Raw genomic sequence first — 22969 nt, 5'->3', positions numbered from 1 at the left:
AATGGAATTATATATATAATATATATTATAATTTATATATTATATATAAAAACATATTATTATATATTATAGATATAAAATATGTTATAAAATATAACAGTATTTTGTAAGCTTTATTTTTCACTTAAATGTGTTTTCCACAGTGAATACCCATTTAATAAGAATTAGCCAGTAGCAGTGGTAGTAGTAAGAAAATCAGTAGTTTTCCAAGTCTAGACAGTAACCAATATACAGAAGGCATTTGTGAATGTTTTACCTGAACAGATCATGCGTGACTCTAGACCCAAGTAGTCAAACCATAATATCAGTTTGGTTAAAGTCACTTTCCTAACAGTGGTACTATAAGGTTACTACCTTACAGAAATACATACATTAATGGACTCTAGAGTGGTACTGCTTTGTTCTAATAATTAAAAGTATGTTTTTAATTAACTGTACTTAGTAGTTTTTTAGAACTAATATTAATAAGGTGGTTAGGGATACTATATTCTGGATAAAAACACCAATAATGGAGACAAGAGTCACTGCTGTTTGTACGTTGTTGTAAGCAGTTACTGGATAGGCTAACAAACTGTCAAATCCTATCAGTTGTTGGTTCATATTGTCTGATTATCAAATTCTGTGATATCCTATAATCAAAAGTACCAATGCATATGAAAACTTAGTATGGAGAAAATACAAAGATCTAACCAGGAAATTACATTCCCACCCCTCCCAACCTGCCTTGGTTTCAGTTTTAATGCTAGGCCAGGATATAATTTTAATGCGCAATCTTTCTGCGATGTGAAATAAATATATATTATGTTAATAAGATAAGTGGCCATCACTTATTGTTCCCTCATCTGTTAAATTTTATATTGCTCTGGATTATCCCAGCGCTGTTATCAGTTAAGCATTAAAGCTTCATTTACTGGGGAAGTTAATAGGAACAGGGATTAGTTCATGTCAAGATCATATAACAGTAATTAACATAGCACATTTGCTTGGTGTTCAGATGCTAATGTAGCTTGAATATACTGTGGTCAGTTCAGAGACCTAGTCAAAGCATAATTCTTGTTCTTGGCCTCAGTGTCAGTATCACTTACCAAAGCAAAGACTCGTTAGATCAAGTGACATTCTCTTAGACACCTGTTTCAAAAACAAGCTGAAGTTCCAGACTTGATATCTTGAATACAGAGTATTGTAACCTGATGAGTTTTGGGAAGTTTAGGATTGTTTTATATTTCTTATTTTCTGCAGTATAATTTATATTATTTCTTTATAATTTGTATTGTTTTTTAATATATTTTCTAAACATCTTGAATTTTAAGAAACATTTTTAAGTAAAAGCAAACTAAGGCAAATTTTATTTTATTTTAATTTTTTTAGCAAAGTTAATTGTTTTTGGAAAACCTCAGAAAAATTACAGAATGTTAGTACTGAACTAGTTATCTCTTATAGAACATATATACCTTAAAACCCCATAGAACATTTTATTTGGATGTAATGCTTAACATTTTTTGGTGTATTTGAACTTTGAAAAGAGTTATGAATGTTGTACCTAAATAGGCATTACTTTGATTAGTTAATGGCCTTTTACACTTGGATAAGAAATTCTGCTGAGGCTTTGATTAAGTTTGCCCTGGAACATTTGCAATCCATTTATGATAGAAGTACCATTTCTTTGATTCTTTTACTCGTGAATTGATTGACAGTTGGGTGCTGGTATATTAAGGAAACAAAATCGGTTAATGTAGCCAAAACCACATTTTAGTTTTTCTGATAGAAGGAGTTTATGAAAACTCTATAGTTTATTTCTTGACTATTATATTTGGTGGCATTAAAATCTGTTCACTACTTGTATTACCTGGCGTTGACTAAACCATTCACTTTTAGCTTATCATCTTTGTGAAAGAAGTACAGGATTTATAGTGCTTGAATTTCTTCTTAGTTATGGAATGCTTTAAAGAAATAGCCACAGTGCTATTGTTCTGTATTTGCCTGCAATATAGCACCAGAACAATTACGTTAAGGCAACCCATTGTTTAATCCAGTGAGAGAGAGGTTTTTAACATTACTGGTCTGATTCTTGCTCAGTGATTTTCAAACTTTCCTCATACCAAGCCATCTCAGTCACCCCAAGGAGAGGTCAGCAGGGGTTTTTGCTTGTTTCACTGGGCATTTCAATCTCTCAGTGGTCCCTTATTAGTAGATTTTATTCTTTCTCCCTTTTGGTTAAAATTTCACTTGAAAATAGAAAGTTTCCTGGTTGTGATGCATTAGCCCCTGAATTTAAGGAAATAGCCAAAGATAAGACCAAGTTTTATGAGCAAGACAATATAGACCAAGATTTCAGATTTACTATAGTGAAAAATTGGAATGAACACAGATGTTCAGCATCTAATACTATGGTGCCATTAAGATCCTGGTTTTGGATAATAATAATTGTTTAATGTGTTCTTAGCATATGTCAAGTATTGGCTAAGAATTTTACTGAATTCCCATTTAATTCTTTATAAGCTTGTGAGACAGTTACTAAAATTGCCTCAATTTTGTAGAAGAGAAAACTGAGGCACAGAGAAGTCACATATTTGCCTGAAGTTACATGGTTGATAAATGGTAAGACCTAAATTTGAGCTCTGATCTAACTTTGAATTTTATTCATGTTTTAACTGTTATTTAGGAAAATGTTTGTAGTATTTTATAAAGACTAAAAAAGAAATATATTTTTAAGTATGATTCTAATTTTGTATAAATAAAATATACTTCAAGGTATATTAACGTATGAATATATAACTGTTATGAATACATATACATATAGTCATATATGTTACTGTATTAAATCAAGAGAAAAACAGCTTAAGCAGACCTGCCATAACTGGAGTGCAGCAGTGTACTTCTTCATAGTGTTTTAGTATATAAGTGAGACAGAAGGGAGTAAATAATAGATTGAATAATTAAAAATTCTTACCTCCCCATCAGAATGACTTTGTACCACATACATGCATTCTTAGACTCATGGATGACCCAGGGTTCACTTTTCCAGTTTCTTATCTAATGTAGAAATGTAGTCATTCTATAAGTAACACTCATTAAGTATTTTGTGTACCATCCCCTTTCAGCACCAGTGATACAGAAGTAAAAGACATAGTCCCTTCCCTTAAGGAAGTTACTGTTACAGACCAGATTGTATCCCCACCAAATTCACATATTGAAATCATAACCCCTAATACCTCAGAATGTGATTATCTTTTTGGAGATAGGGTCTTTTAGGAGGTAGGGTCTTTTAGGAGGTAAAATTAGGTCATTACAGTGGGCCATAATCCAGTATGATTGGTGTTCTTATAAGAAGAGATTTGAACACAGAGAGATATATGGGGGAAGACCATGCGAAGACATGTGGAGAATATGGCCATCTATAAGCCAAGGAGAAAGACCTTAGAAAAGAGGAACCCTGCCAACACCTTGATTGTCTAACACTAGTTGAATAAATCTGGGCTCAAATTTAGGTTGTACCATTTATTATCTGTGTGACTTCTAACTTCCAAAATTTGAAAAAATAAATTTGAGTTGTTTAAGCCACCAAATTTGTGTTACTTTAAGGTGGTCCTAGAAAAATGTTACAGTGATATTTTAGTAAAAAATACAAACAAGCAAATTAACAACCATATTGGTGTGGTATTAAGTTTAATAGAGAAACACACCCAGAATCCTTTTGGTACAAAGAGGAGTGGTGAGGATTATCTAGCTTCCACAGCCAATTTCTTTTATTTGAAAGGAATGACAAGCAATAAGGTTCAGTAGTCTGCTTATAAAATCAATAGTGTTATACAAGAAATATCTATTGAAAACTTGTGAAGTGTTAGCTGTTGTTAGTGTAGTAATCATATTAGAATATATAAGCATATCAAGCCACTACATTGTACATCTTAAGTTTACACAATGTTATATGTCATTTATATCCCAATTTTAAAAAATAAATATTAAAAAAGTTAAAGCTCATATGCAAGTTTCCATACTGGCACTAGAGTATATAAAAATTAAGAAACAGTTCCTGTTTTCATATATTTTATCATCTGATAGAAAACCCAAAGCCCTGGCACCGATAACCATAATGTAGTAATATAAGCATTGTGAGAGGTACATCATACCCTTACAGTAATACAAGAAATATATGTGTACTGCCCTTATATCCATAGTAAGGAGTCCTGAATCACGGTACTTAGGAAAATCATGAGATATCTATAGTGTTCTAAATTGTCACAGTTGTAAAATTGAAAAATTAATCTTGCCTCAGGAAAATATATTAACAATGGAAATTCTGTCTTGGTGATTTCATTATCTATATATATGGTCCTTCTGATATCCAGGTCTCTTGATTCTCTGACATTTTCTACTTTAGCGATTCCTCTAGTTAACTTAAGCCACCAATTTTCATTCGTGTCCTAGACCTTGCCATTAACTACATTTCCTTCACAATCTTGTTTCTAAGCACCTCACTCTACTTCAAGAACCACTGCCTTTATCTCCACTCTCTCCCTACTACCTCAATTCCATCAATCCTTTAACCACTCCCTACCTATCTCCCAGCAACCTCAAATTCATTGATCCAAATACCTTTTCACTGTCTTTTGGGTCCCAATATCGTTACTTCCCTTCTTATCTATTCTGAATTCCTTAATCAGTTATTAGTCAGTATCCTTTATATACCCTCAGTTTCTTTGCTCATATCTCAGTTCATCATATTCACTTAACTGAAACCACTAGTTTGGATAAAATCTATTGATTTACTCTGTGCCCACACCTGAAGGTGGATGTGACTGGAAGAAAACCCACAACCATACTAATCAGTGTCATTTTAAATTCATGACTATTAATCTCAGATGTATTCTTAATAATGACAAAAATCTGCTGTATTTTTCTAGTGTGTTTACTTTTCCACTTTCCCAGAAAGCCACTTATATCTTCTTTTTTCTCCTTAAGCCTCTAATAACTTATTTCCCATTTTCAATGTCAGCTGATGACCTTGATTCCTCTTTCATTCTTTTATGTAGGAAATATGACAGAAATGTAGGCCATAGAGAAAAAAATAACAGAATGGCACTCATAATTCTAATTTATCAGCAATTACATTAAATGTAAATAGATTAAACACTCCAATTAAAAGAATTGTAGAGTAGGGATGCCTGGCTCAGGGGTTGAGCATCTGCCTTCGGCTCAGGGCATGATCCCGGGGTCCAGGGATCGAGTCCCACATTGGGCTCCCTGCAAGGGGTCTGCCTCTCCCTCTGCCTGTGTCTCTGCCCGCCCCCCCTCTGAATATTTAAAAAAAAAAAGAATTGTAGAGTAGATAAAATCATGATCTGGCTATATGCTGCCTATAACAGACACACTTCAGGTTAAAAGACACAAATAAATTTAAAATAAAAGTGTACAGGAAGATACATCATGCAAACATTGTAACCAAACGAGAGCTAGAGTAACTGTATGTACTACTATTAGGTAAAATAGGCATTAAGAAAAAAGGTGTTGACAGAGAAATTAAGGACATTTTATAATGATAAAAAGTTCAATCCATCAAGAAGGTACAATTATAAATATGTATTCACCTAATAGTAAAGCCCCCACATACATGAAGCAAAAACTGTCAGAATAGAAGGGAATGATGATAAACAATTTAACAATAATAGTTAGAAACTTTGGTATCCCAGTTTCAATAATGTATATAACAACTGCACAGAAAGTCAACAAGAAGCCTTGAGCCACACTATGTACTAGACTCAACAGACCTCTATAGAATATTCCAGCTAACAACAGGAGGGTAGAAATTCTTTGCAAGCCCACATAGAACATACTCCAGGATAGACCACATGTTAACCCATAAAACAAATTTCAATATTTGTAAAAGGATTGATGTCATACAGAGTATATTCTCTGACCAGAATAGAGTGAAATTAGAAATGTATAACAAGAGAAAATTTGGGAAATTCATAAATATGTGGAAATAAATGCACTTCTAAACAACAATCTCTTGATTAACTCAGTGTCACCTTAGGGAACTTACATTACATCTGCATAATCCTTTTTGCCATATAAAATAAACTAGTCATAAGAGTGATGTCCCATCGTATTCATAGGTTCCACCCACACTCTATAAAGAAGGAGATCATACAGGTCACGTATACCAGAAGGCGGGTATCTTGGGGGCCATATTAGAATTCTACCTAACATACCATCCCTTCTCCAGTCTTCCTCTCCTCTTCAGCTCTCTTCTCTCAGTTGCCCAGACCTCACATGATCTATCAGCACATCCTTTTGACTTTGACTTCTAAAGGTACCCAGAATCTGAACCTTTCTTACTGTTTATACTACTGCTAATGCCCTGATCCAAGCCACTATCCTTTCTTACCTGGGATAATAAATTTGTTTTCTAATTAACCTTTTTGCTTTTGCCCTTGCCCTTTACTGGTCTGTTCTCAACACAGTAACTAGAGTAAATCCTGATTAAACATAAATCAGATCATGTCACTCTTTTGCTGAAACCCCATAATGATTCCCCTTTGGGTAGAAGCCAGAATCCTTACAATGGCCTAAAGACCCTACATAGTCACCCCCACCCCACCACCATCTCCTTATCTCTTGCTGTTTCTCAGACTCCTCAGGTGCCTTTATCAGGCCCTTTGCATTTACTGTTTACCTTGCCTGGATTCTCTTCCCCTGGATATTTGCATAGCTCACCTTTGTCTCCTTCAGGTCAAATATCAGGGTATCCCTGGCCACCCTGCTTAAATTCCACTCCCCCTACCACCTTACACAGTCTCTCTATCTTCCCTCCCTTAAATTTGTTGTTTTTTGTTTGTCCCTCATGCTAGAACATAAGTTCTATGTGAGCAAGGCCTTTCGTGGCTTTGTTTCCTGCCGTATTGTCTATACCTAGAGCAGTGTCTGGCATATATCATTGTATTTAGTAAATATTCATTCAGTTGATAAATGAACTTTTAAAAAATATTTGGAGGAATGTATGATAACAGTTTTCCCAAGTTGAAATTATCTCTCATTTGTCTTAATATATAGAAACATATTTCCTGTTTTGTAGATTTTATAATACTGAATATAAATAACCGAGTATAATTATCTCCAATAGGCTTAAAGAATTATCAATATTACCCTTTTTTAGAACTTGTCTTTTTTATTCACTGTTATGTTCAGGCTCTTTTTACCCATGAATTTATTCTTGAACAGTGGGTCATTTAGGTCTTTAAAATTAAAAGCTAGTTGGCCTTACAACCTTTTAAATGCAGTATTTTAGGGTCGCCTGGGTGGCTCAGTGGTTGAGCATCTGACTTTGGCTCAGGTCCTGATCCTGGGGCCTGGGATGGAGTCCTACATTGGGCTCCCCAAAGGGAGCCTGCTTCTGTCTCTGCCTATGTCTTTGCCTCTGTCTCGCACTATATCTCTCTGAATGAATAAATAAAATCTAAAATAAATAAATAAATGCAGTATTTTAGAGGGCTTACAAATTAAAGATGATGATACTCAGTGAAGGTAGAACTATATTATTTAATGCTCCAAATTGGAAGTTTGGACATAATTTACTGGAAATGAAGAATTAAGGGTATCAAAAGTACAGCACTTCTAATTTGAGGGTAAGTTTATTAATACTGCTAATTGTGAGTATTCTAAGTCTTGATAGTGTGCTTTACTATCATGTTCAAGGGTGTTTCATTCTTTCTTACTCTCTTTTTCTGCATGTGCCTTGTATTTGTGATTGTGTGTGTGCAATTTCTCCCAATAATCTTTTCTATTTCAGAAAACTCTTCCTTTGGTTCTTTGTTCTTGGGCTCTGTTCATGCCAGGCCCTACCCAAAACTTGACCGTAATATGAAACTGGTTTATACATTTTTATTATTATATCTAATTAAGTAGAGTATCAGATTCTATTTTTATTTTTGAGCATGAGTTGGTTCTTTATGTGACTTTTTTTTTAAGATTTTATTTATTTATTCATAAGAGACACAGAGAGAGAGAGGCAGAGACATAGGCAGAGGGAGAAGAAGGCTCCCTGCGGGGAGCCTGATGCAGGACTCAATCCCAGGACCCCAGGATCATGACCTGAGCCAAAGGCAGATGCTCAACCACTGAGCCACTCAGGTGTCCCTTATGTGGCTTTGTTTTTAACTTTTGTTGATTAACTTCTTTTGTTTTTCTTAGCTTTTTTTGTTTTTAGCTCCTACTGATGTAGTAACTTTTGGTCAAATACAGTTTTTAATCTCAAGTAGCTGGGCCTTGGAGAAATCATCATATACATGTTCTTAGGAATGTTAAGTAGCTTCTCATATTTTCTTCATCTATTTATAGAGCTAATTTCTATTACTAAGCTTTATCATTTGAGTTAAATAATAAAGGGATGTAAGAAGCACACATTTGATTTTGAAACTGAATCCCTGTTAGATTATGCCTGTTGAAATTTGTAATCCCTTTCACCTTCTCACTATATAAGCTTTTCTTTTTTCTTTTTTTTAATAATAAATTTATTTTTTATTGGTGTTCCTTTTCCTGTTCCTTTTGACATCTTTTCCTGCCTTTGTTACTTCCTTTTTTTTTTTCCTCTCTCTCTCTTTGGCATGAGTCTCACAGAAGATAAACAGAGTAGAGGTTTCATAAGTAGAGTAACTTTTCTCTCTCAGCCAATCAGTGCTTTAACTCTTGTTGTCCCCTCTTTTTTCAACCAAGGAGTACTTGGGAAGGGCCATGGGGAAGAATATAGTAAGAGGTAGAAGCAGACTTCATTCCATGTTGCAGTTACCCATGCCTGTTGTTCCAGTTCACAAATGGAAAACCAGTCCTACCTGGAACAAGAAGAACTTCTACAGTATTAATCCTGTGTTAATGATTTTGTTAAATCAGTCTCTGCTAAGACAGAGAAGAGAGTACTTTGTTATATGTAAGAGATTTAATTACTTAATCTATACATAACTTCAAGCCGTTATGGAAAAGATGCTCTTTCAACTGGACCAGGGAATATCCAGCTAGGCCACTACCTGCACTGAGCATGTTTAAGAAAGGAGATCTGGCAGGAGCAAGGGTCATTTTCAGTTCAGTTTTTAAAGGTGCAGAGGGAGTTTCTTTACTGTTAAGACATTTCACTATTCAAATTTGATAAGGAACTAAGGAAATATCTTGAAGTTATTCCTTTAATAGACGATTCAATTAAATTTAATCAATTTGTTTGTAGTAGACACTATTCTAGAAACATTTTAAAACACTTTTAAGAATACATGTAATATAAGAAAATCTCCTAAATTCCAAAAGAGGCAAATGAAGAATGAAAATCATGAATGGGACCATTAAAAATGAAGACTGGACAAAAATTTGCTATCGAGACTGGACAAAACCTATCATAATGACCTACATGCTTGCCTGGGGTTAGACTAAATTTGGCTTTAAGCCTTCTAATGGTCAACGAAAAAAGAAAGTGAATTTTTAAACTTACTATTAAATGAGTAAAAGAACAAACCTATTGCTCAGAAGAAGCGAAACTGTTCTTGTTACAAGAACCTGAAAGGACTTTCTCCAAGGAGTCCATGTGAAAATGAACCTGTGTGATCTAACAAGTAACACTCTCAATAGCAACTTAGAGAAAAAGCAAGGGTGACTATTACAGAGCTGTTTCCTATGACACATGTCAGCGCAGACTGATGGTATCATGTGGAGTTGTTAAGGGACTAATTCTGTGGAGTATGTTGGGCCCGGTATGCTGTAAGTTGCAGACCCTCCTTCTCAGCTAGTCTGACTTGATTTCAACACATATTTTAGAAAATCTAGAAAATGGATTATATGTTTATCAATCAGTTGTTCCTAAATGTTTTTTTTTTCTTCCTCAGATGAATTCTGTTAAATATTTGGTGGCACTGATGGCCATGTTCCAGGAGTAAACTTTTTTTACTCCAAGTGGATACCATACTTTTGTGGAGTGCACAGTGTGAGGTTGGATTGACTTCTTTTGCAATCTGGAAAGCTAAATAAGGGTACTGGCCTCAAGGGACCATCCAGCCTATGGAAGAGCTGAAGATGTGCCCTAATAAAAAAATTCAACCTAACAAATTCTTTGGACTCTGCTTTAGTGTTCAAACAAATGGTAACAGAGTTCTATCACACCCTATCTTGTGGTCAGAGTAAATTTAACCTGACAGATTTTTCAGGCTTATTTAACTAGATGCCCAATTGGTAGAAAAGCTTTGCACAGTCATAAAACTTTATCTAGCTTTGGGCATTGTGACGCCTTGGTTTATTTTTAAATCTACTTGCCAAATACATATGGAGAAATAGAGGGGGAAGAACTCACTGAGTATTGGACTGTTATTTATAATCCAGCTAAAAATTGAAGGACAACCTGCCCAAAGTTTGGTGACAGAATAAATGATCTGTAGCCCTTTTCTTCTGGCAGGAAACAGTTAACAAAGATGTTCCTTGTTAGTGATAACAAAACAAAACTTATGGTGCCCTAAAGCTGAAAAAAAAAAATAATAAACTACTTGTCTCAAATGCTGAGAATTGCATGCTCTAGCCAATAAAAGTTGGCATGTTATTAATAAAAAAACAAAAACAAAAAAACAAGTTAACACAAAACGAGGCTAGAAAATACCCTCTTATACCTCACAGAATACATTTTTATCATTCATCAAGAGCCTTCTTACTTTTTTGACTTGCAGAATTAGGTGCTGGTTCTGAGTAAACATCAGTGTATATCCAAAGAATTTCCCAATGGGAAATAGTTACAGAATACTAAAGTTTATGTTATTGTCAAAGACAAAAAAATGCTTCTATTTTGTGATGCTCATTACTCTTGACTTTTCCTATTAATAATCTGCCTAGAAGTCAGGTATCCTTGCTTACTGACAATTACTCTGTTGCCACTCGGTGATGATAATTGATGGTAATGAGATGAAAAGCAGAATATCAGTTGACTACACCAGCACTAGAAATCAGGAAATTCAGCTTCTGACCTTCACTCAGTCAGTGATTTTATGATATTTGTCATATCTTTTGAACATTTTGTATCTCAGCTTCTCCATCTGTTAAACTGAGTTTGTAATAACTGCCCTGGTCTATCTCACAGGAATGTTGCATGGACAAATTGGATAAGTGTAAAAGTGCCTTGGAGGTAAAGCCACTCTGTGAATAAAAATTAGTGTGATGGAGCTACTGAAAAGTATGTTGCAGAGGTTAGAATGGTTCATTTCTGCAGGCTTCATGAGTAGATAAGGCTTCATAATGGATTCCTGTCAAGCAAACCAAACCCATCTTATCAGTTCATGACTGTATAATATTTAATGGAAAAAAATCTCTTTACAAACATTTGTTACCTTGATACAAATGTGCATTAAAAATCATTCATGTTTTAATTAAATAAAACTTTTCTAAGTAGCTTCAAAGCAGTCTCTTAATATCCAGCTGACAGTTTCCATAGTCTATTTGGAGGGGTTATAAACATTTGATATGCTTAATAGAGTTAAGAAATAAGTAATGAAACAATGTGTGGGGAACAGAAATTGACTGCAGCGTTTCCTCAGGTAATAATTATTACCATTTTTAAGACTGGCATTACCAAATTAAGATTTCTCTTTTGTTTATTTTATAGAAATGTCAAATTCTTGTCTCTGCCTAAACCATATATTTTTTTCTGGTTACTTCATTTTCTGTTAGAGTTAACATCCTCATTCTCACTCATAATCATAATACACAGACAGAGCCACTCATTGCAGCTCAAAAAACATAACCACCAAATCTCTTGAAGATGGAAAAAAGTGGGGGAAAAGGCCTTTCTCGAAAGAATTCCTTAAGTGCTTTTTAATGCTCCCTCTTTTTCTCTTCACATAAATACTCAGAGATTTGCTATGTAAATTTACAGCACCCAAGTTTTCAACCCTTGAGAAGGATAATTGAGCAAGTATTTAATTGTTTGGACATTCCTAAAAGAGGTTCTATTCAAGCTAACTTTAGAAACTTTTATTCCTAAGCCAACTTGATCTCTTTCTTTCTTCTGGCAGGGGACCATTCCTAGTGGCACTGGGGAAATCTTGGCATCCAGAAGAATTTAACTGTTCTCACTGCAAAAATACAATGGCCTACATTGGATTTGTAGAGGAAAAGGGAGCCCTGTATTGTGAGCTGTGCTATGAGAAATTCTTTGCTCCTGAATGTGGTCGATGCCAAAGGAAGATCCTTGGAGTAAGTTATCAGAAACCTGTTTATTCTGAGTGAACTTTAAAGCATAATAATTTTTTTGTTTTGAAACCCTTCCTTCAGTTTTCCTTTTTATTTTCTTCTTGCTTGATCCCCTCTCTGTTTTCATCACTGTTTATTATTGTAAAGTAAAACTAAATAGACCTCTGTAGAAGTGTATCAGACTCAAGGAGTTAAGTTGTCTTTGGTTTTGTCTTACTGAGTGCTCGCTTGTCTAGTGAAAGTCTAGCCACTGTAGGGAAAAAATAATTTACGTGGGTGTGCTACCTCAACAGGACCCTGTTTGCTCAGGAATGAAGAGGTCGCACAGGACCACACACATCAGAGTTCTCAGAACTGACACCTTCACTGTTTTAAATTAAATTCCATAGCTTTTATAAGAGCAGCATTTCCCCATTTGTCAGGGTTCAAGCACAGGGCACAGATCTCGTGAAATACATAAAACATGAGGCTTATAAATGATATATTTTTCTTAAATGCATATAATGTTTAAAAATATAACCTATTTTATGAGCATATACATGTGATAGAAAAATAAGCACCTTTTTTTTTCTTTTCAAAAAAGGAGTAATTTAGGAGTCAGATATATAATAAATAATGAATGAATGAATTTCCTGCTCTAGAATACCCCATTTGCAATTTACAAATAAAGGGTCCATCATATCCTATGGGTGACCAGGAGTTGGAATTTTATTTTAGAAGCATCCAAGGTGCCTGATGTCATATGAAGCTCATATAGCTAATACAAAGGATAGAAATGGCATTGCTGAATTCTAATATTCTCTCTATAAAAATATAATAATGAAATTTTAATTCATATCTTGAGAGAAAAGCTAGTATGAATTTTGAATACATAGAATTTCAGATTACATCTTTAAATGGGTCTAAATCTTTGAGGACATTTAAATTGTAAATATACTACATGAAATACTTCTATATTATTAATTTGTACAATATATTGGGAACAAAAGAATAGAATGATATAGGCTGTAACTTCCCAAATGACAAGTAATAAGTTGAATATATATTAATATTCTTTTAGTATATAAATATATTCTATAAATTTTAGAATAATAACACAAAGTCAGGTAGCAGTCTTTGAACCAGATGAGGTTCTAGGAAATGGAAATCTTACCCTCATTGCCTTAGAGATGGGTCAGAAACTACAGAGACAGATTCTCTGGATTGTGTTTTAGTTATTTGATTTCCTATTAAAGAAGGAATAGTAATCTATCTCAAGGATAGAAAGGGAAATAAATGCCAAAAACCTTGAGAAATGATTTGGTTCAGTGTAATTTGTTGTACATGTTCATGGTGATCTTTTTTGGAGCTAAGCCATCATTTCTCCTCAGTATCCTTCAGTGTGAATTTTGGTATGGCATTTTCTAAGGCTAATAATTCACTGTGTAATTTTATTTTAACAATTTTTTATTATGAAAAATATTTCAGTCTACAGCAGTTAGAAAATAGCAGAAAATATAAAAAAGAAAATTTAAATGGCCTATATATTTACGAATCCCAGGCAATTCTTACTTCCTTAGGATATGTTTTCTTCCCCGTTTGCTCTTTGTAAGTAATTCATTTACAAAGCTGTAACCATACTTTATGTGTAGCATCCTCTTTTTTGTGATAAATATTATGGAAATGGTAAATTCCCATTTTGTTAACTATTCTTCAAAAATAATGTTAAATGGACTCTATCTCTCTCAATTCAAAGAAATGATTCCTTGCAAAACCAGTTTCTCAAGACTTCTTTTACTAATTAAAATCTGGCCCAAGTCTTCCATATTGCTATGTTTAACCCTAGCACCATTGTTGACTAGAATCCACACTTTATAATTCAAATTGTAGACACTCATCTGAGTATGTGCTTAGCGTAGTCATAGCTGATTTCCAGAATCCTAAACATGTGCTAAACTGATTGGATTACACTGATTATGTTATTGCTTCCATAATGCACCAAAGCATAGGTTTGTTTTAATTTTTAAATGTTTTGCCCTTCCTCCGCGACATTTTCTTTTTTTTCCTCCATGACATTTTCAAGATAATACTTGAAACCTTTGTAAGTTAATGTTCCCTGACACCCTTTTGAAAGAAAGCAGAAAGCAGAATGTTTCTTAGCAAGCACTTAGGAAATGCTTATTACTTTATTCATCACATGTGTAATGTTTAAAAAACACAATAATCATTCTTTAAGTTTATTGATGTGTATTTATGGGAAACACACATATTATATAGTGTATCAGTTTAGATGATTTGTGAGTGTGTCCTTAAGTATCATCTGTTACTTAGAGGAAAAGCTCATAGTAAAGACAAAAGCATGTATCTACTTTGGGCCAGTTTAAAAGGGCTATGTTGGGATCCCTGGGTGGCGCAGCGGTTTGGCGCCTGCCTTTGGCCCAGGGCGCGATCCTGGCGACCCAGGATCAAATCCCACGTCGGGCTCCCGGTGCATGGAGCCTGCTTCTCCCTCTGCCTGTGTCTCTGCCTCTCTCTCTGTGTGTGTGTGTGTGTGACTATCATAAATTAAAAAAAAAAATTTAAAAAGGGCTATGTTGGTACAACTAGTAAAATAAGCATTTTTGTATTGTCATCTTTCTTTACATCCAAATACCTTTCTCTAACAGGAAGTCATCAATGCTTTGAAACAAACTTGGCACGTTTCCTGTTTTGTGTGTGTGGCCTGTGGAAAACCCATTCGTAATAATGTTTTTCATTTGGAGGATGGTGAACCATACTGTGAGACTGGTAAGATCCTAAAGCCACTAGTTCTTAAGTTTTGAATAAAGATAAAACTTTAGCCCTTATATTACTATAAAGCTGAAAGGAAATACTGGGCAAAATAGATTTCCTAACTGTTTTTAAGGGACATTTAAAGCTACTCTAAATATACAGCAAAAAATTATGTAAAATTTTTATGTGACTTCATCAAAACAGATATTCTCGACTTCTTTAAGAGAAATGAGCATATAAGCACGACCTAGTAGGAAAATATCTTACTTATGGATATGAATGCTACCAAGTTGTGTAGCTTAAAGCCACCTCTTACACTGTAACAGTGAATTTTGAGTGGTTATAAACATTAGAAATGATCAACTTTAAAAAAAAAAGAAATTATCAACTTTTGAATGTGATACCGATTTGCTCTTTAAGGCAACTGTCTTGACAATAAATTGGAAGTCCTTTGTTTCTCTTACTGAATGGGAGGGTAACCTTGACTTGGATTGTTCCCTAGTAAAATTATTTTTAATAAACTGGGCTCTAAGGACCAGTCTACTACATTTATCTTAATTACCTGAGCTCTGAACACTTCTTTTCTTTCCCAAAGGCTATATAAAGTGAACTTTCATAACATTTATTAACATTACTCTTACTTAGATATTAGTACCACACATATGTTTCAAAAAATAAAATATTTTCCCTTTGTCATGCCTACATTCACTACCACAGTACTTCCATATAGAGTTTAATTGTTGATCTACCTTGAAATTCCAAGTGTGGTGCTGGAGGAAAGGAATACAGCACACTATTAAAGGAGCAGTCACCTTCTGATTTGAGGCTAGTCAACATCACTTCACCCTTTATTGCTCACTCAATTCCTTTTAGCTCCTAGCTAAGACCAGTCCAGGTCTATGCCAGACTATTAACCAGAAAGCTCTATGAAAATTCCAGTGAACTTATCCTATCTATGGGCTATTTTGGGACAAGATGGCTGCAACGCGCTTACCTTGATTCAATCAGAGTATTTCACATTTTGTAATTTCACCTAATTCTTCTGAAGAAAGAGCTTGTTTGTTTTAAAATTAAGCCGTGCAACTGTCTAACATTTGCATTTTGACTAACTGGCAGATGGTCCCTATCTAGTAAATACATATAAAACTATCTAGCTTTAATATCATATTTAGTGTAGTCTAAGAAGTCAGATTCTTTAAACTCAAATATTGCTTACAGAAAAGGAAAAAATATTATTGTAGATTTATTTAAATGTCACTTCTAATCAACTTCATCTATTTTTGTTGTATTTCTTTAACTTCCTATATTTATTATTTACTCAGCCTTTCCCATCTCAAATGCCAATCCATTATCCCAAACCCCAGTGTATATTTATTCATTCCTCTCCACCTCGATAGTCACAACTAAATCCAACTCACTCTTTGCTGAATGGCTCTAATCACCAACTAAAATGGCCCATCTTCTTTTCCCCGACCCTCAAATAGCAGCTATGATAATATTTGGTTTCAATGTGACTCAGATTATGCTTGATACCTCTCAGCTTCCACTTGAGTACTATTCTCCTTACTAGGCCTGCTTTGCCAACCTTATCTTCTACCACCTTACCTTCTGTCACTGGATTCTAGGCATACCTGGCCCTTTTGCTTTTCTCAACATGCTAAGATCCTTCCTGCCTCAGGGCTTTTGTACTTGCTGTTTCTTCTGATATGCTCTTCCTCAGCTTTCTGTGGTGATATTTGCCTTTTTTTAGTCAAATCTCAGAACAACTGTTACCTCCTTAGAGAAGCATTTCCTAACCTGTTTAATGGAGTGTTTGTTACATACTTACACCCAACTATTCTGTATCACATGACTGTTTTCTTCATGGTTCTTGTCACAATTTGAAATTATTTATTATGACTTATTTTAAAAATACAATAAATGACAATACTTGCTCCCAATGAGAATGTAAGCACCGTAAAGAGAGTAGGCACATCTGTCTTCACCCCTATATCCCCCATCAGTGCCTGGCACATAGTAGGACTCTATGTATATATGTTGAGCAAGTGGTGCTGAGGAATATTGAAGATTTTTAAGAAAGATAAATCAAGTTGGAAATGAAAATCTGCTTTCTATTGAGTAAACACAAGTAGTAAGAATAGCTACATAAAAGAAAATTGTTAATAAGTTCTAATTTAGTAATAATAAACTTTTCATTAAAACTGCTTTCTTTAGAGGGAAATTCTGTTAGTATTTTATAATTGTAATCTCTGTCAAGTAAATGGTGTGCTCTGGCTAAGGATTTTCAGCCTGAAGTCATAAAATTGAAAGGAAATGGCAGCAAAAGAATAGTGGCTTAATACCATTATGATAGAGTCCAGCTAGAAACTTAGTCATGGCACTTACTCATGGAAGTTTCTTGTGACTGTTTTTCTTCCCTACCAAGTCAGATACTCTATGAAATGTGCTAATATCAGATATTTCTTCTTGACTTACATTCTTTAGTCTTAACTGTTGCTAGTTTTTGGAAGTTTTCTTGTCTTTTGTTAAAACAGTCATGTCTATTGATAACTTCTCAGGGAACAGAGTTGTTCTTGATACATATTTGGACATTTAAGCAGCTGGAGATAAGTGAGGAGTATTATGTGGAAAAATGGAATAAAGGACGTTAAGTTATGTAAATAATATTTACCCCAAAGGTAACCTGAAACATGCTACCATATACCTCAAGCCAAACATGCCTTCTGAACATTTTCCAGTTACTAGTAACTTCATCTTCTCATTTAATTCCAATTTTGTTGGTGCTTTCTAGGAACTATTATTCTAAAGCTTTCTCATGTTTCAATTATGTCTCCCCCCTCCCCCCCCATCCCCCCCCCAATACAGATTATTATGCCCTTTTTGGTACCATATGCCATGGATGTGAATTTCCCATAGAAGCTGGCGACATGTTCCTGGAAGCTCTGGGCTATACCTGGCATGACACTTGCTTTGTATGCTCAGTAAGTTAACTCTTATTTCCAAATTAGAAGAGCACAATATGGCCAGTTTTAGCCTAAGCACTAAATGGAAATAACAGTTCTTGTGTCTTTCAATCCTTCACACCTAAAAGTATTTTTATGGTGATTTTGAAAATTGTTCATTAAAATTTTTGGCATTTTTTGAATTATTTGGCACAAAATAAGATGCTTACCCCTTTAGAGAAAATCCCGTTTTCAATAAATTTGTGTTTTGCAAGGAGAAACTATGTATTTCTTTTTTTTTTTCTTTTTAAGATTTTATTTATTCATGAGAGGCAGAGACACAGGCAGAGAGAAAAGGCAGGCTCCATGCAGGGAGCCCAATGTGGGACTCAGTCCCTGGTCTCCAGGATCGCACTCTGGGCTGAAGGCGGTGCTAAACCACTGAGGCACCCGGGCTGCCCAAACTATGTATTTCTTAAAATAGTAAAAGTCCTTTACATTTCTTAAAAATTCTATTTTATTGGAGTATTTTTAGTAATTTTTTGAAACATTGGGTGCCTGAAGTAGAAATAAACAATTCTAAAAATCTATTGTTGAATTAAGAATGGAAGCAGACTACATGTTGATTTCACTTCCTTAGCAATAATACATGAATATTTTTTTGAGACTATAATAAACATGTAGTGATTTACCTATGTTTGATATTTTAATATTTTTGGTTTTTATTTTTAACAATGAGGATAGTTGAAGAGATTCACATTTACCCTAAGACTTTTTTTAATTGAGAAAGTCTATATCCAATAAAGATATTTTGTTCAGATATTTGAATTTTTAAATTAGATTTAATATATCTAATAATTTTCAATACATGTTGTATGAAGGGGAAAAAGTAGCATTAATTGAAATCAAATTATTTCCCCAAGCATTAGCTGATTGACCATTAAATTCATCTTGTTTATGTCATCCACCTCTTAGACTTCATGATATCTATAAAATGCAACAACTTTTAGAGTTTTACCTTCTGTTCTCTGGTAGAGCTGCTGTATTATGTTATTATACTTAAGAAAGGCAATAGGAAAGACAAGACATAAATGCGGTTAATAAACAGACCATATAATCATCCAATAGCCAGATTAAAATTAAGAATTAAAAAGAATTCTCAGGTATGCTATGCCTATGTGTTTGGGGGCTTGGGAATGTTTGGTACAGCAATTGAATGGTATTTTCGTTTTGAGTGCTTTGATTTCCTACAACAGGAGGCAAATTTAAAGCATCAAGCGAGAGAAGTTACATTTAATGTGACCTCTTCATGTGTCTGTTTTTTTTATTAGGGCCTAGTAAAAAAAGTAATGATCAATGATTTAAATAAATTAGAATGCATTCTAGGAAAAAGTCATTCTTTAATGCTTTTGAAAATTACATGAAGTATCAGTAATCGTTAAATGTCAGTGTCTGATACAGCCAACTAAAGTGCTTTGTTTTATCCATCAAGTGAAAAATCATTTTCCTTTTTCAGGCATATTTGATAAAATAATGATATTCTTTAAATAATGCTTCTTTTTCAGGTATGTTGTGAAAGTTTGGAAGGTCAGACATTTTTCTCCAAGAAGGACAAGCCACTTTGCAAGAAACATGCTCATTCTGTGAATTTTTGAAAGTCAATAGTTCAGGGGAGGAGAAGAAATTTGAAGAGAAAGAGGAGAATTAGAATTACCAATTAATTTTTAGATTTAATATTTATAGGAATTTTGAAAAATAATAGTGGCCCTGAAGGGATATATTCCAGCTTTAAAAACCAAGTCAATGAGGAAATATTTGGCTTCATAAAGTAAAGAGACAGTTTGGCATTTATGATTACTTTTTTCCTGTATTTTCTGCTCATAAAATAACTTTTATAAAAACCAATTTCCTGGTTGACTATTAAATTCATCATAGAATAAATTAGTGAAGAATTAAATTTTAGAATAAAAGCCTCTAACATCTATGCTGAATTAATTATACTTTCTTTCCTTGTTAGGTAGTTCTGAGTAAATCTGTCAAAGACAATGAAAATTGCCCCTACACTCTATCAATGAATAAAATGTATTTTTAATAGTACTTATCTTTAAAATAGGAAGTAGTTTAAACAGAATTTTATCAGTAGTAGGCGTCTGTTTTTAAAAAACTGTATGTACTTTTTTTGTCTTACACCTGACCATTCCAGTTGGAAAGACCAATGAGATTTTCCATCAAAATGTGCCATGCCAAAAAAAGATGTTATATATTTCTCTCATTCGCCCCACCAAAAAGCCACCACATAGCTTATGTTTCAGATTTTTGCCTTTTATTACAATATGACCGTTTCTATTCATTGTATATGTTGTATCACCTGTATTAGTCAAACTCCCATTTTTTTCCCCTTCCCTCATACTTAAGAGAGTAAGTAGAAAAGAAGGTATTTGAGAATCAGAGTAAATCAGAGGACTGTATCCAAAATTTTTAAAAATTTCCCCCCTTTTCAGACCCTGAAGCCATTAGATCAGTTTCAAATTTGTACTATTGACTGATAAAGGCTGAGAACTCTCCTTGCAGAATAATTTTTTCCTTAATTCTACATTAGAAAAGTAAAGCTTGGGGATATGATAAAATCTAAGGGTTTTTTTCCTTATAGTAATTCTCTCTGAATAATAAATGAACCACTTCCAAATGTGATCACAAAGCTTAGAAAGCTTTTATTCCCAGAGGTTGGTAGTATAGGAGGGGAACGTGGTCAGTTACTCAGACTGGCTCGTTATTTCTTTATTTGGAGAAAAATTCTATAGATAATACATGAAGGCAGAGCAAAAATTGAGGTGAAATTATGAATCCTATTCATATTTACCCAGTGAGAAAACAGATTATGACGTTAGATAGTTTTTCTCTATTTCCAAAACGGACAGAAGCCCATTATACCACTAAGGTAAAATATCAGTTCGTCTGGGGCAAGGTGCTTTTAAAGTTGAGACAGAACTCCAAGTCCTTCCTGCCCCGTAGCTCACTAACGACTTCATTTCCATTGTGTGCATGTTTGTTATAGAGGGAGGCTTTAGGCTCTAATATTTGTTTAACCTCCCTAAGAACTTTTCAAGGCATCTGTCCTGAAAGCTGTTAATTTATAGTCTAGGAGATTTATATTATATGCAGATAATAATTTAACTGGGAATAAAAGCATGAGAAGGGTGACATGAAGGGGCTTCACCAGTAGCAACTCCAAACTACCTCCTCACCCTGCATTTGTAGGGAGGCAGGAAGTTTTATTTTTGAAATAAAGTGCTGGAACTGAATTGTACATTATTTCTCATTGCTGCTGAAACCACCTGTAGAGTTCATGCTGGCTGATGTGCATTGTCACATATCTTAGTGTCGGTCTCCTGCTTTACACAGTATAAAGTAAATTGGTGGTTTTGTTTGGATGTAATAGAGATTTTTTTTGGTTGTTTAGTTTTACCTTTATAGATTCTATGCCAAGATAGTATTTGAAAAGTCAGTTGCATTTGGGTATTTCCTTTCAAGAATTTTATTTGACCTGGATTTCTTATTAAGTTAACTTACATTAAGTAAGGATATCATTTTTATTAGACTTTTCTTTGTGTACATTATTCATGGAGCATAATGTTGCATTCCTCTAAATTTTATCCCTAAAAAGATAACATTGCTTCCTAATTTATCATTTTGTCTTTGTGCTTTGTCCTTCTTTGTGGCAAAGCTTTATATCTGTTGCTAAAACAGTTAATCCTATGAAGTAAATATTGATTATAACCCAGAAGAATCTCTGTATTTTCCAGTAGGGAATGCCATATTTAATGCACCAGCATTTAATAACAAGCAGAGCACTTTATTCTTCTGGTGAGCTCCCTGAATATTTATTTTTCTGATTATAAATATTCCATATCAGTAGCATTTTTTTAATTGTTACCTCTTTACTGTAGAGCATTTACTTTTAGTTTTTCTTGATGTATATTTTGGAATGCTGTACTTAGTATAAGACAGATTTAAATTACAGTATATGACTCTTAAACATCCCTTACTTGTATTTCCCAGATTCAGAATACTAATGATAGATTCCAGTTTATAACATTTTTCTAGAGTTACAAAGGCTAAATGTTGCCTGCTAGAAAGGCAGCCTAGAGAGGTCCCTGCTGCTTATGTTTATAGTAGCGTACATACTTCTTGTTGATTCAGGTTACATTTAGAGTCTAAAACTAAAGCCTAGTCATTTGGTCACAGTATTAAGACAAATGGAAATAAGAATTTAAATCTTCAAAATATTAGTGTAGCCTATGATTAAAAATTATCTACAACAAAAATGTTTTCATGGTGCCATTTTCAAGGGGTAGTATAATAGGACCACTTCTATAGAAAATAATTCCTTCCTCTGTCTTGTTAGTGCGAATCTAGTGTTATATTAACATTTTTGTGATGTTTAGAGCTTTTTAAATAATCTCTATTGAAAAAAAGAGGCTTTTCAAACAGAAGGGAAGGGAAAACTGAATAATTTCACACAAATCTAGTGCAGCTTCAGTTTGTCATCCTTTTCCTCCAGATGTTTTAAGGTATTGGGTTTGGATTCTCAGAGTATCATTTGCCTTATCTGTTCATCTCTATTTTCTGTTTCTTCACATTATTACGTTTGTATACATCTGTACTGTTTTGCTTTTGGATACATTTTCTAATTAAAAACCATGTGAGAAATGTAATCAGTATAGTAATACCTTAATGTGCACATAATAAATAAATGGCTGCAGTGATACAAACAAGTTCTCCTGGGTTTTATTTTTTGGATGGCAAGTGGTTTCCAATGAAGGCATCATGGGAATAAAATAGTGTTACAGGATAGGAAAAGAAGTAATGATTCTCAGGAGAATCCCTCTTTTATGATATTTGCCTATCAAAATATCCCAGAAACAAAACATTTGAAAAGAGTGTCACATTTATTCTACTTTAATCTATTTTCATGCTCTGCATGTAGCATGTACACAATACATCTTTGTAAATTAATACATAAATAAGCCCCATTGTTTTAGAAAATATTTGTTGCTGAAACTGCTTGT

At 34.0% G+C, this 22969-nt stretch overlaps 1 protein-coding gene across 14 annotated transcripts in view; it reads left to right on the top strand.

The window, feature by feature from the left end:
• Window positions 1-22669, top strand: part of PDLIM5 (PDZ and LIM domain 5) — a 212239-nt gene extending 189570 nt beyond the window's left edge. For all 14 annotated transcript variants that reach the window (XM_055313258.1, XM_055313243.1, XM_055313244.1 and 11 more), the window contains 4 exons: window positions 12030-12210; window positions 14853-14973; window positions 17824-17939; window positions 19466-22669. In XM_055313258.1, coding sequence (XP_055169233.1) covers window positions 12030-12210; window positions 14853-14973; window positions 17824-17939; window positions 19466-19555 — 508 coding nt within the window. In that variant the 3' untranslated portion in view covers window positions 19556-22669. The remainder of the gene's footprint in view (window positions 1-12029; window positions 12211-14852; window positions 14974-17823; window positions 17940-19465) is intronic.
• The last annotated feature ends 300 nt before the right edge of the window (window positions 22670-22969 follow it).

This window comes from Nyctereutes procyonoides, unplaced genomic scaffold (genome assembly GCF_905146905.1).
Source record: "Nyctereutes procyonoides isolate TBG_1078 unplaced genomic scaffold, NYPRO_anot_genome, whole genome shotgun sequence".
Taxonomy (NCBI): Eukaryota; Metazoa; Chordata; class Mammalia; order Carnivora; family Canidae; genus Nyctereutes; species Nyctereutes procyonoides.
The sequence above is the reverse complement of the archived record's forward strand: the minus strand, read 5'-3'. Positions and strand labels throughout refer to the sequence as shown.